The sequence below is a fragment of the Nycticebus coucang genome, chromosome 17 (assembly GCF_027406575.1).
Source record: "Nycticebus coucang isolate mNycCou1 chromosome 17, mNycCou1.pri, whole genome shotgun sequence".
Lineage (NCBI taxonomy): Eukaryota > Metazoa > Chordata > Mammalia > Primates > Lorisidae > Nycticebus > Nycticebus coucang.
The window spans coordinates 32836393-32849948 of NC_069796.1; the positions used below are offsets into that span (position 1 = coordinate 32836393).

The following is a 13556-nucleotide window of genomic DNA, read 5'->3' on the forward strand; positions in this document are numbered from 1 at the left end:
GCTCTGAGTCTCATTTGCAGTGTACTCATTCTGGCCCTGACTTTGTGCCTGTTCTTACCACTGTTACTGCAATAGCCCCTAGGAGCTCAGAAGCAGAGGCCCCACCAGGCTGGCCTTGTAGCTTATCCTTCATACCCAGCAGCTCGTGGGTCCACATGTCTTTCCCAAGTGGCAGCATGGCCAGGAGGAGCCCTCTTCACAGATACTGAGTGAAAAAGATGGAAGCTCTAGTTGTCCCAGGAAGTATATACCTGATTTTCTTTTTTTTTTTTTTGTGGTTTATTTTTGGCCGGGGCTGGGTTTGAACCCGCTACCTCCAGCATATGGGACCAGCGTCCTACTCCTTGAGCCACAGGCGCTGCCCCGAATATATATATGTACCTGATTTTCAATTTGAGGGGCCTCCTGGAGCCTCCAAAGTCCATAGCTGGTTAGGAACCTCTGGCTAAAGTGACTCTCCTCCCAGCAGAGGGTGCATCTGAGCCCTTTCACAGAGGACTGTGAAATGGTGACATTTCAGTTATACAGGCAGGCAAAGAGATTTCCAAAAGCTCTTCCTTGGATTATAACTCCTCAGGAGGTCTTCTTGCCAGAGCCCGGAGGTGCACAGCAGTGTAGCTGAGGGCTGGGCCCGCTGGCAGCTGAGTACTGACCTGACAGACTGGCCAGTGCCCCTGATGCATAACCGCCTGCTGTCTCCCCAGGCATGCTACGGGATCCTCAAGGTGCCCACGGGCAGCTGGCTATGCCGGACGTGTGCCCTGGGTGTCCAGCCAAAGTGCCTGCTCTGCCCCAAGCGAGGAGGAGCCTTGAAGCCCACCAGAAGTGGGACCAAGTGGGTGCATGTCAGCTGCGCCCTGTGGATTCCTGAGGTGTGTAGGCATGGGGATGTGCGTGGAGCTCAGGTGCCTGAGCACTGGGGATAGAAAGTGATGGGCCCACATGAAAATGATGGTATTTCAGGTGACAGGCCAGGGAAGAAAGCAGCAGCACACAGGGGACTTTGCCTTTGAATTTGGGCAGAGCTCAGATAGTGATTTCTATGGGGTTATGGGCCATTAGGTATCAAGGAGGTAGGTCTGAGTTCTAGATAGAAGTCAGGCAGTTGAGTGTGGGGGGTTCTGGGGTCCATCTAAACAGTGGTTCTAGCCAGAGTCAAGGTGCATGTTTAAAACAGAGATAAACCACCAACCTGAAAGAAAACCAGGCAGTAAGCCTCCTTAAAAGGCGGATAGTGGGCCTGCTACTATGGCTACCGCTGGGATGGAGGGTGGACCTATGTCTGAGTCCAGGTGGGAGGGCCACTGGCAACAGACTGGGTCTACAGTGAGTGAGTCAGCAGAAGACCTGAGCTCCCAGGAGGCCATCCATTTTAAATGTGAAATGCTAAAATTCGCTGGAGTTTCAGCACCATCCCTGTTGGGTGCCCTGACTCAGACTGAGGTTAGTGCTGCCTATGCCCAGCAGCAGGACAGGTGGCCCTGTCTGTACATGGCCCTCCCCTTCCTGGGCTCACCTCCGAAGGTCCCTGCGGGGGCCCACATTGCAGATTTTGGTGCTGGTAGTTATTTACATCAGTAGTAGTCACTTGCTCCTAGATCAGCACCTCAGGCTGGGACTACCTCTGAGCATGTCCTTGATTAGTCACAGTGGAGATAGAACTAACTAGGACCCCGTCACGTGGATCTTTGACTTAGGACCTGTGGCGAGGGAGCCCTTTTTCCCTTCTCAGGCATGGGCAGTGGGGAGGCCAGTGTGCCCTGCCTCTGGCCCTGAGGTGTGGGCTGTGCCCAGTAGACTTGGGCACGGTTATATGCCTGTCACTATAGAAGGAGCTAAGCAGCGGCACATCTGTCTGCCCAGGGGAGCCCTATACACCCCCAAAAGGAGACATGAGATTTTGTCTTGGTGCCCAGAAAAAAGTGAGTAAAATAAATGCAGGTTATAGCAAGGACTATAAAGACATTATTAACAAAGATCTGAGGTGCAGAAAGGGTGGAGACCTTGCACATGTTCATGGATACATGCACGGGCGTGCACACTCACTGTGTGAGTCACAGGTGCACACTCATCAAACCAGCTACACACACAGATAAGCACTATTACACATTCACTAATAGTATAAAATCAGTCACAGATGAGCACAGACTTCACCCAGTGGTCAGCTTGGGAGTTAGGAGGGTTGTAGGCTTTTGAGCCATTCTTATTTGGTGTCAGTAAGGACTTAGGATTCAGGGCCTCACCCACTGGTCTGTCTGCCCATGTGTCCAGTTGGGGCACCTCCGGAGAGGCCTGATTCCGCTCCCTGTGTCCCACCCAGGTCAGCATTGGCTGCCCAGAGAAGATGGAGCCCATCACCAAGATCTCCCACATCCCAGCCAGCCGCTGGGCTCTTTCCTGCAGCCTGTGCAAGGAGTGCACAGGCACCTGCATCCAGGTACGTGGCCTGCTTTCCCCCTCTGCTGCCCAGGAGCCAGCTGCAGAGAGAGCTGTGCCCTGGGCACCCTCAGAAACAGCAGCTGCCAGCACCCTCCACCTGCCCACCTGCTGGGAGGAGGACACTATTCCATCCCCAGGTTCTCTGGGGAATGGGGAAAGGCCTGGGAAGCTAAGGCTCACTACCCCATGGGAGTGCTGAGACTTGGCTCTCCCTGTGAGCAAGTGTCTTTGGGCTTGAAAAATGCATTGGCCTCACTGCTGACATTAAACTTAGCTTCTTGTAGGAGGTACGGAGAAGTCAAACTTCTTCAACTAAGAGAATCATCTTTCCTAACACAGGACAGGGCTGCATTAGTCTATCTATAGCTGTGGTTCCCAAAGTCTAGTGTGCCTGAGAATTACCTAGAGGGTGTGTTAAACAGATTGCTGGGCCTGCTTGCCAGAGGTTCTGACTCTAGGTCTGGAGTGGAGCTGTATTTCTAACAAGCTCCTGGGTGATGATGCCTCTTGTCCATACTTTGGAGGCAGCAGTTGAGGTCATCCTTTGTCTTGCTCATTGCTCCAGAACAGAATTGACATTGCAAACATTAGCTGTGCCTTTACTGATTTATAAGGCATCAAGGGTTTGTGAGCGCAGCACAAATTGCCACTAATGGTTGGGTGCCTGATTGCTGAGACAGTTACCAGTTGCCCACAGCCAACATCTAAGGCTGCCTGGAGAAGAGGAGAAGGAAGGGGTCCCAGTCCAGCCTCTTCTCCCAGAGAACAAAGGGGACGATAGTCCCTATCTGGGATAACGCTGTAGGAGTACACAGGTGGTAACCCATCATCAGTTTATTTTGATGCCTTCTGATCCCAGAGCCATTTTGCCCACACAAGTTGTTCCCAGAAGTGTTTCCCTGCTCATGGATACATGCGTGTCTTCTGATTCTTGTCTTCCCCATGGTGTATGGTGTTACCACTCCAGGTGCCCCAGAGGTCCTCCTTCCTACCTGCCATATTCCCTCCTTCAACGCAGAATGTTGGGAGCCCATGCCATTTTATTTAGGATCTCACCAGCACTCTGCATTCTCAGTGGAGCCCTGCCTGGGAGAAGCCCCTTTTCCTTCTCCCCTCCCACCAGGGCTCCCTTCATGATGCCTTCCTTCTCCTCCCAGTGTTCCATGCCTTCCTGCGTCACAGCGTTCCATGTCACATGCGCCTTTGACCACAGCCTGGAAATGCGGACTATATTAGCAGACAATGATGAAGTGAAGTTCAAGTCCTTCTGCCAGGAGCACAGCGATGGGGGCCCACAGGGTGAACCCACATCTGAGCCTGTGGAGTCCAGCCAGGCTGGTGAGGACTTGGAAAAGGTAACCCTCCGCAAGCAGCGACTACAGCAGCTGGAGGAAGACTTCTATGAGCTGGTAGAGCCAGCCGAGGTGGCTGAGCGTCTGGACCTGGCTGAGGCACTGGTTGACTTCGTCTACCAGTACTGGAAGCTGAAGAGGAAAGCCAATGCCAACCAGCCACTGCTGACCCCCAAGACTGACGAGGTGGACAACCTGGCCCAGCAGGAGCAGGACGTCCTCTACCGCCGCCTGAAGCTCTTCACACACCTGCGGCAGGACTTGGAAAGGGTGAGTGTCCTACCACCTGGCCACCTGCCTGACCAGTAGGCCATTCCAAGAGGCCTTTCTATGCCACACTCACTCAGACTCAAACTGTGAGCTCTGACACAGGGGCTAGTCAAAGGGCTGGGAGCTTCCCAGTCTCTGATAGCAGGGGCTGACTGATACTTTACAGAACAGAGAAGTGTCCAGGTCTTGATTCTCTGAGTTCTTAACCCAGCCTTATCACAGGCCTGGTGAAGGATGGAGGCGGTGTCCAAATCACCAGGCTAGGGAGCACCAGAGCTGGGGCAAGGACTTGGCCTTTTAACATCTGTTGCTTCTGGCCCCATTTCTGGCAGTCTGTGGGCTATGCCTCATCCTAACACATGAGCTTCTGTTTTGAATCTGTGGCAGTGGAGAATCTGGGCCTTCCTGAGCTGCCCCCCTCACCTGTGTTGAGGGCCTAGGGCAATAAGAGCAAGAATCAGGTAGATTATGGGGCTCGGGCCACAGTGGCTCACACCTATAATCCTAGCACTTTGGGAGGCGTAGCTGGGAGGATTGTCTGAGGTCAGAGATTCAAGACTACTTCTGAGTGAAGAAGGGGTCAAGTTTATAGTGATCTATGATGATGCCACTGGACTTTAGCCTGGACGACAGAGAAAGACTCTGTCTTAAAAATTTTTATAAAGGAGCAAGGATCAGCCAGAGGAGCATGTGCTGGGCCAAGTGGGGTGGCTGGGTGTGAATATGGCTCCATAGGGTGCTGGACAGAGGGTGGGCTTGAGGAATAGCAGCAGCCTATGTGGAGCAGAAGGGTGAGGTTGGAGTGGCTGATAGATCACACAAAGCTGGGTTGCTGGACCCAAGTGTGTCTGGAAGCTACAGAAGTGTTTTAAGCAGGGACTGTCCTGTTGTGGCAGGGACTTCCACCAAACACTTGGCCTGGAGAGGAGTCACACGGTCCAGACTGGGAGGGTTGGCAGACCCCCCCACCCCCAAGCCATGTACTTGGAAACAGGTGGTAGTAGCTAGTCCAGGGTGGTAGCTGTGGGGGCTGAGTGAGATGAAGCGGGCTATTAGTGTCCTTGGTCCAATCCTCTGAACCTCAGGAACTGTTCTGGCCTCTGCTCTCTAGTACATTTAAGTTTTAGGGTTCCAAAATATATGGCATCATGGCACAGTGTCCTCCATGGGCACAGATACAGTCTCACCCTCTCCCTGGGCCTTGTCAAGAAATGGCCTGGGGGCGGCGCCATATACCAAGGGTGGCGGGTTTGAACCAGGCCGTGGCCAAACTGCAACAAAAAATAGCCGGGCATTGTGGCAGGCATCTGTCATCCCAGCTACTCGGGAGGCTGAGGCAAGAGAATGGCCTAGGCCCAAGAGCTGGAGGTTGCTGTGAGCTGTGATGCTAGGGCACTATACCGAGGGCTACAAAGTAAGACTTTGTCTCTCAAAAAAAAAAAAGAAAGAAAGAAAAGAAATGGCCTGGGTGGAAGCCTTGAGGGAGCTCTGTGTGATCTGAGGCAACTGCTTTTCTAATCTACATCTCAGTGGGCAAGTCTGAATAACTGGGGTTGTACAGGTGGGAGGAGGGGGTTGGACCAGCTCCTCTGTCCTGGGGTCTGCTCAAGGGGGAAAAAGTCCTATTGGCCTGAGAGGGCACTCACTACCTGGCAGCTGGCCTGTCTCCAGGTTAGAAGGAAGTGGGGAAGTGGGAGGGAACATCTCTGCTCCAGCCAAGGCAGAGGACAAGGCACTTAACTGCAGCCACCACCTTTTGAGCAGGCCAACCTTCTGTCGCGTGTCAGGGGCATCAGGTGCAAGCTCTTCTGAGGCCGGAGCTGCTTCCAGAGTGGTCCTAAGCTTACCCAAGTCTCCACCTCCTGGGCAAATACCTGCTTTATTCCTGCCGTTTCTCAAGCAAGCCATGAGAACTGACCTCCCTGTTCTATGCTGCTCAGCCCATGGTTCTGGCCCTGGCTGGGTGTTTGGGGCAGGCAGGGGCTGATGTACTTATGTCCTTATCATTTTGGAAAAAGAGACTTGCCCTACTGAAGCAGATGTGGTGACTGGGGCTTGGAGAGATGGGGTAACAGGAAGCCTTAGAGGAACTTGATTGCTAGGGTTTAAGCTTGAATTTGGACCTGAGTAGGGGACAGGGCTAAGAGATGTTGGCTTATTCTCTATAAATTTCCTGGGTAAAAGCAGCCCCTTATCAGCCCCCAACCTTTTCACCCCAGTGCCAGCTGGTACAGGTGGGGTCTGGGACTGTGCTTGGCAGGCTCTCGGGTTCCAAGGCAACCCCTTCAAAGCCCATGTGAACCATTCCACTCATCCTCCAGCAGGAAGAGGAAGCAGGGCCAGCTTTGAAGAGGCTCAGGAGGGCACCAGCTGAGATTAGAGTGAGGGACTGCATGGCCCTGGCAGGGCCGAGGAGAGGGAGAGTCATGAGGTAGGTTGACACTCTCAGCGTCACAGCCTCCAGGCCTTTCAAAGCCACACATTAGCAATGTAAATATATGGACAGTGCTAGGAGCTCTACCATGGGGAGGCTTTCTGCAAAGACCCATGGCCATCCGTGGTCTGGACAGCAGGTCCAGTCTCCAACCACAGCCCAGCACCAATAGCTGAGGCTATCTAGTCTGTGACTGGGCATGAAGCCAGCTTTGATGCAGATTTATGGGAAATCAGGGTAGGGCTTGAGAATGATTCTTGGGTAGCTTGGATTTCCATCCAGTTCCAGCACTTCCCAGCTCTGTGCCTTCTTTGTTCAGTTTCCTTTTCTCTTGAGTTCAGTTCCCTTGTCTGTAACATGGACATAAGAATCACTTGGTTGGCCAGGTGCAATGACTCACACCTGTAATCCCAGCACTCTGAGAGGCTAAGGCCGGTGGATTGCTTGAGCTCAGGAGTTTGAGACCAGCCTGAGCAAAAGCGAGACCCCATCTCTACTAAAAGTAGAAAAACTGAGGCAAGAGGATCACTTGACCTTGTGAGTTGGAGGTTGCTGTGAGCTATGATGCCATGGTGATCACCCAGGGTGATAGCTTAAGATGCTGTCTCAAAAAAAAAATAATAATAATCATTTGGTTGCTATAAGAGTGGGAGACAGAACCCAGCACAGTGCCTCCCACTGCTGGCTGTGATTACCGCTGTTCTGGCCCACAAACAGTTCTCTTAGAAGAAGGAAGGTCAAGCCTGGTACTCCAAGGATGGGCTCCATGGAGGGCCAAAAGGGCAGGTCTGGGAACCACAGCATCCTCCCGGATTGGTAACCCAAGGTCCAAGCAGAGGTTTTGCTGAGAGAAGTAGGAACCACCAGCATGAAATCCCATTTTATGGGCAGCCCAGAGGCCTTGGCCCTGCTGGACAGCTTGAGGAGGCATGGCCACTGCAGCTTTGCAGGGCTATTCACAGCTAACAAAAAAAATTGCTGGGCGGCACCTGTGGCTCAGTGAGTAGGGTGCCGGCCCCATATACCGAGGGTGGTGAGTTCAAACCCAGCCCCGGCCGAACTGCAACAAAAAAATAGCTGGGCGTTGTGACAGGTGCCTGTAGTCCCAGCTGCTCGGGAGGCTGAGGCAAGAGAATCACATAAGCCCAAGAGCTGGAGGTTGCTGTGAGCCGTGTGACGCCACGGCACTCTACCGAGGGCAGTAAAGTGAGACTCTGTCTCTGCAAAAAAAAAAAAAAAAAAGAAAAATTGCTACACTGACATCAGCTGGACCAGCGCAGGCTGTGTCCCCTAGCAACCGTGCCGACTGGTGGACTCTGCAGGGAACTGCTGCTTGTGGCTCTAGATCTTGTCACCAGGAGTTTGAGAGCCTGACCTGGCTAGGGGAGGAGGGTGGAAGCAGCTCTTAGAAACACACTTGCCCGGGGGATGGACATGGGAGAACCCCCTCAGGAGAGAAGCTCAGCAAGAAGCAGGTCTTCCTCTCCTCTGAAGCCCGCTGCCTGCTTCCTGGTCACTTGGTCACACCCTGTTCACTTGCCCAGATTGTGGGCTCCCCCTCACACACAGCCTAACTTGTCCTGGGCAGCTCCAGCCTCCAGACCTCTGGCTCTTCAGCCCCCATACCTCCCAGCTCTGGGGCTTCTCCAACTGGTTAGTACCCTTTCCCTACACCCACCTAGTCACCACCTTGATTCCTCCCAGGTCAGTAACCCATAATCCCCACACCCTCTCCAGTAACCACAGGCTCCTGTTGTCTCCCAAGCACTCTGCCCTTCTCTGTCCTCCTGCTTTTTTCACACGCACCCCCTAGCCCTTTAGGCTTTGACCCACTGCCCATGCCCTTGCCCCTTTGCTGAGGCCTTACTCCTGGCAGGGCCCAGCCCACCAGGAGAGATCCCATAGCAGGGAACACGAGAGTCCTCCCAGGGTACCTGCTGTCCAGCCTTGGCAGGATGCAGCCCCATGGATTGCCTGGCTTCTCCATCCCTCCTCCACCCGCCTCAGGCCTCCCCTTTGCTCTTAGCAGACAGCCTCCCCTCCTACCCTTTAACTCCTGCCAGCAGAAGCCTTTGGAGCCACTCTCTCTGTCCTTCCCTCCCGTGCTCTCCTTCTTCTTCCAGGGATCTCTTTCCAGCCCACACCCTACAGCACCAGAGTCTTTGTCTTTTCTTCATCTCCTCCCTGGGTCTTTTTTCCACCAGTATTTTCTTTCTTTCATTTTTTTTGCAGTTTTTGGCTGGGGCTGGGCTTGAACCCGCCACCTCCGGCATATGCGGCCAGCGCCCCACCTCTTTGAGCCACAGGCGCCACCCCTTCCACCAGTATTTTCATCTACCTAGCCTCTACTGTCTTGAAAAGCAAATCCTTTCTGCCTGTGTCTCCCTAGTCATGGGATCCTCCGCTCCCATCAGGTCCCTCCTTCCTGTTGTCCCCCCTGGTGTTTACTTCTTGGCTTCTCATTCTGGCCAGGCTCCCACTCATCCCCCACCACATCCCAGAGCCTGTCCTCTAGGCAGTGGGATGCACAGTCAGACCTGCCCTTGGTCTTGAAATCCTCTTCCTGTGATGCTCCGACCAGTCCTGGTGATGTCTAGGTTCCCCTACTCCCTCTCTGGCTGCTCCTGGGCCATAGGGCTCTCCCTTCGTACTTGCCTGCCCACTCACTCTCGGCTCCATCTTCCACATGTGCTCCACAGCTTCCCCCTGTGTGGGGTGGCTTCTGCTGGGCCATAGGGCTCTCCCTTCGTACTTGCCTGCCCACTCACTCTCGGCTCCATCTTCCACATGTGCTCCACAGCTTCCCCCTGTGTGGGGTGGCTTCTGCTGGGCCATAGGGCTCTCCCTTCGTACTTGCCTGCCCACTCACTCTCGGCTCCATCTTCCACATGTGCTCCACAGCTTCCCCCTGTGTGGGGTGGCTTCTGCTGGGCCATAGGGCTCTCCCTTCGTACTTGCCTGCCCACTCACTCTCGGCTCCATCTTCCACATGTGCTCCACAGCTTCCCCCTGTGTGGGGTGGCTTCTGCTGGGCCATAGGGCTCTCCCTTCGTACTTGCCTGCCCACTCACTCTCGGCTCCATCTTCCACATGTGCTCCACAGCTTCCCCCTGTGTGGGGTGGCTTCTGCTCATACCTCCCTTCTAGGGTCCCTTCCAAAGACCACCAGGTGTCTCATGCTTGATATGCCTCCTCCTGTGACAAAGGAGCCGTGACAGCAGACAGCCAGCGGGTTCGTGCCTGCTTCCCCCTCCTCAGCCCCACATCCAAGCACTCTGTGCAAAACATGTTGATATCAAAACAGATTCATCAGAATGTAAAACCTCTGTTTATTAGCAATCCCTGTCAGTTACTGATGACTTTCTGCTTGATTCATTTTTATACTATTGGAGTTTTTTTTCTTTTTCCGAGACAGAGTCTCAAGCTGTCGCTCTGGGTAGAGTGCCATGGCATCACAGCTCATAGCAATCTCAAACTCTTGGGCTTAAGCGATTCTCTTGCCTCAGCCTCCCAAGTAGCTGGGACTACAGGTGCCCGCCACAATGCCTGGCTATTTTTTGGTTGCAGTTGTCATTGTCGCTTAGCAGGCCGGGCCAGGTTTAAACCTGCCACCCTAGGTGTATATGGCCCACACCCTGCTGACTAAGCTACGGGTGCTGCCACTGTTGGGCTTTTATTTTATTTTATTTTGTTTATTTATTTATTTATTTATTTTTGTAGAGACAGAGTCTCACTTTATCTCCCTCAGTAGTGGTGTCACAGCTCACAACAGCCTCCAACTCCTGGGCTTATGTGATTCCCTTGCCTCAGCCTCCTGAGTAGCTGGGACTACAGGCGCCTGCCACAACGCCTGGCTATTTTTTTGTTGCAGTTTGGCCGGGACCGGGTTTGAATCCACCACCCTCGGTATATAGGGCCGGCGCCCTGCCCGCTGAGCCACAGGCGCCACCCATGTTGGGCTTTTTAAAATGAGAATGTTTCATATTTATAATCTGGAAAAAATGACAATGTAAGGAGCCTGTTAGCTTTGGTGAGCTTCTGAGGGTAAGGTTAATACTTTGACCTCCAAAGTTCTCAATGGTAAAAGAATTGTGCAACACTTAGTAAAATGTGCTAAGACTTGATTTTACTAAGAGTCTCTGACTATAATAGAAAAGTAGTTGATGATTCCAGCATGAGGCAAAAATAAGGGACCAATGGATGGCCAGTGTACCAACCTGAGAATGTTGAGGTTCTCCTGGAAGGAAGCATTCCTAACCTGCTACAGCAGGAATCTCTAGATGTGATCAATTGCGTAGTATGCTGCTATCACTTAAAAAGATTGAGCAGATACCTCAATTTGTTGTACTTTCACCATCTCACTCATATTTACCACTGTATATTATAAAACAGACACAATCAGAATTTCAATTTTTTTTTTTGAGACAGTGTCTTACTTTGTCACCCTCAGTAGAGTGCTGTGATGTCACAGCTCACAGCAACCTCAAACTCTTGGACTTAAGCAATTTTCTTGCCTCAGCCTCCCAAGTAGCTGGGACTACAGGCACCCACCACAATGCCTGCTATTTTTAGAAACGGGGTCTCGCTCTGGCTCAGGCTGCTCTTAAACTCATGAGCTCAGGCAATGCACCCACCTTAGCCTCCCAAGGTGCTAGGATTACAGCCCAGCCCTCCTTTTTTTTTTTTTTTTTTTGTTGGAGACAGAGTCTCTCTATGTCACCCTCGGTAGAATGTCCTGGTGTCACAGTTCACAGCAACCTCAAACTCTTAGGCTTAAGCGATTCTCTTGCCTCAGCCTGCCAAGTAGCTGGGACTATAGGCGCCCGCCACAATACCCAGCTATTTTTTAGAGACAGGGTCTCACTCTTGCTTGGGCTAATCTTGAACCCATGAGCTCAGGCAGCCCACCTGCCTTGGCCTCCCAAAGTGCTAGGATTACAGACATGAGCTACCACTAGTCTTGCTCAGAGTAGTCTTGAACTTCTGAGCTCAACCACCTCAGTCTCTCAGAGTGTGAGGATTACAGGTGTGAGCCACCACGCCTAGCCCATAATCAAAATTTCTAATAGGATCAGGAAAAAATATATCACTAGTCTAATATTTTTTCTTATACCACTATAAATTGTCTCACTCATATGCATCTCATGTTTGAGGCTCTAGGCTTGGAGCAATAGCACTCCAATTCCACAGTGCTATAGAAAATGTATATTTAAGGGTCCTCCCCACCCCAGAGTTTGATGTCTTTCATGCCTGGGAATCTGTGGTTTTTAACCAGCCAGCCCCAGTGATGCTGATAGTAGAAATTTATTTGATTATGGCATAAGAAACCTTGCTCTGTAGCTTCAGATGGGAGAGAAAAAACACCTACGTCTACATTTTAATTCGAAACAAGCACAACTGTGGTTCAGCTCACACTTTCACTTTGGTTCAAATCACAATTCTGAGCCTTCCCTCATCTGATTCCTCACCTTTAGAGGTTAGATTTGAAGGTGATGTAAACTCCAGGATGGCATGTTTTAGAAAATTGTTTAAGAGTTGTACCTTACCTAAATTGCTTTTAGGTTAGATATAACTGGTTTGTTTTTTGTCCTCCAAATAGTCATGAATCCATCTCCATCTGTTCATCCTCACCACACCCACATGACTGCTAACGAGGAAACAATTCAAGTGTAGGGAGGAGAATAATATCGGGCTGTTCAGATGTGCCCGGGCAGGGAATAGAGGTGACATCTGAACCAAGGCCTGGAGGCTGTGGGACACAAACTATGTAGTGACAGTGGGCTGTCAGATTGGGCAAGGCTTGGGGCTGTGGCTATGTTTTTAATTTTTTTTTTTTTTTTTGGCCGGGGCTGGGTTTGAACCCACCACCTCCAGCATATGGGACCGGCGCCCTACTCCTTGAGCCATAGGCGCCACCCATGGCTATGTTTTTAAAAAGTGTGATAATGGGCACCTGTAGTCTCAACTATTTGAGAGGCTGAGGCAAGAGAATTGCTTGAACCCAAGAGTTTAAGGTTGCGGTGAACTATGACGTCACAGCACTCTACTGAGGGCAACAAAGTGAGACTGTCTCCAAATAAATAAATAAATAGTGTGATAGAAGGAAGCTCTGTTAGTTTCCTAGGGCTGCCCTAAGTGCCACCAGCTAGATGACCATAAACTAAAATTGATTCTCACAGTTCTAGAGGCTCAATGACCAAAATTAAGGTGTCAGCCAGGCTGATTCCTTCTGGAGCTCTGAAAAAGAATCTCTTTCCTGTTTCTCTCCAAGCTTCTGTTGGTTGTCAGAAATCCTTGGTGTTCCTTGACTTACAGGTGTCAGTCCAGTGTCTGCCTCTGCTGTCACATGGCATTCTCCCTTTGTTTTGGGTCCCTGGGTCTTCACATGGCCTTCTGTAAGAACACCAATCACATTGGATTAAGGGCTCCCAAATGCAGTACCACCTCATCTTAACTAATTACATCCACAGAAACCCTATTTCCATAAATACAGTCACATTTTGAGGGAATGCTATTCAGCCTAGTACAGGAGCATCTGAAGAGGAGGAGGGAAATGGTCTGTTTACATTTCAAGGAGCTGGCTCTGGAACAGCAGAAGGGAGTCCACTGTTCATGTCAGAGTGGACTGGGAGGTGAAGGGAGCCAATAGAAAAAGTCATTCTCAAGGAAAGGATGGTGGCCACCCTGATGGATTAGCTATGGGTACCCGTGAAGATGAGATGCATCACTGACAACAATTCCCAGGTCTCAGCACTTAATCACTCTGCCAAAACCCTCGACAACTGCCCTTGGCCTGGCTCAGTCAGGTGTCAGAGTCTTTGCCTTGCCCCTTGCCAGCGTAGCCAGTCCTTACTGCTGCTTCCTGTTCCCTACCTCTCAAGCCACAAGGCCTGGTTCTTTTTTTTTTTTTTAAGAGACAGAGTCTCACAACTCACAGCAACCTCCAGCTCTTGGGCTTAGGCGATTCCCTTGCCTCAGCTTCCTGAGTAGCTGGGACTACAGGCGCCCACCACAACGCACGGATATTTTTATTGCAGTTTGGCCGGGCCAGGTTTGAACCC

General features: G+C 51.6%; 1 protein-coding gene across 12 annotated transcripts in view; it reads left to right on the top strand.

Moving 5' to 3' along the window:
- Nucleotides 1-13556, top strand: part of JADE2 (jade family PHD finger 2) — a 60174-nt gene that overhangs the window by 37317 nt on the left and 9301 nt on the right. For all 12 annotated transcript variants that reach the window (XM_053566132.1, XM_053566138.1, XM_053566136.1 and 9 more), the window contains 3 exons: nucleotides 705-872; nucleotides 2321-2437; nucleotides 3597-4061. In XM_053566132.1, the coding sequence (XP_053422107.1) occupies nucleotides 705-872; nucleotides 2321-2437; nucleotides 3597-4061 (750 nt within the window). The remainder of the gene's footprint in view (nucleotides 1-704; nucleotides 873-2320; nucleotides 2438-3596; nucleotides 4062-13556) is intronic.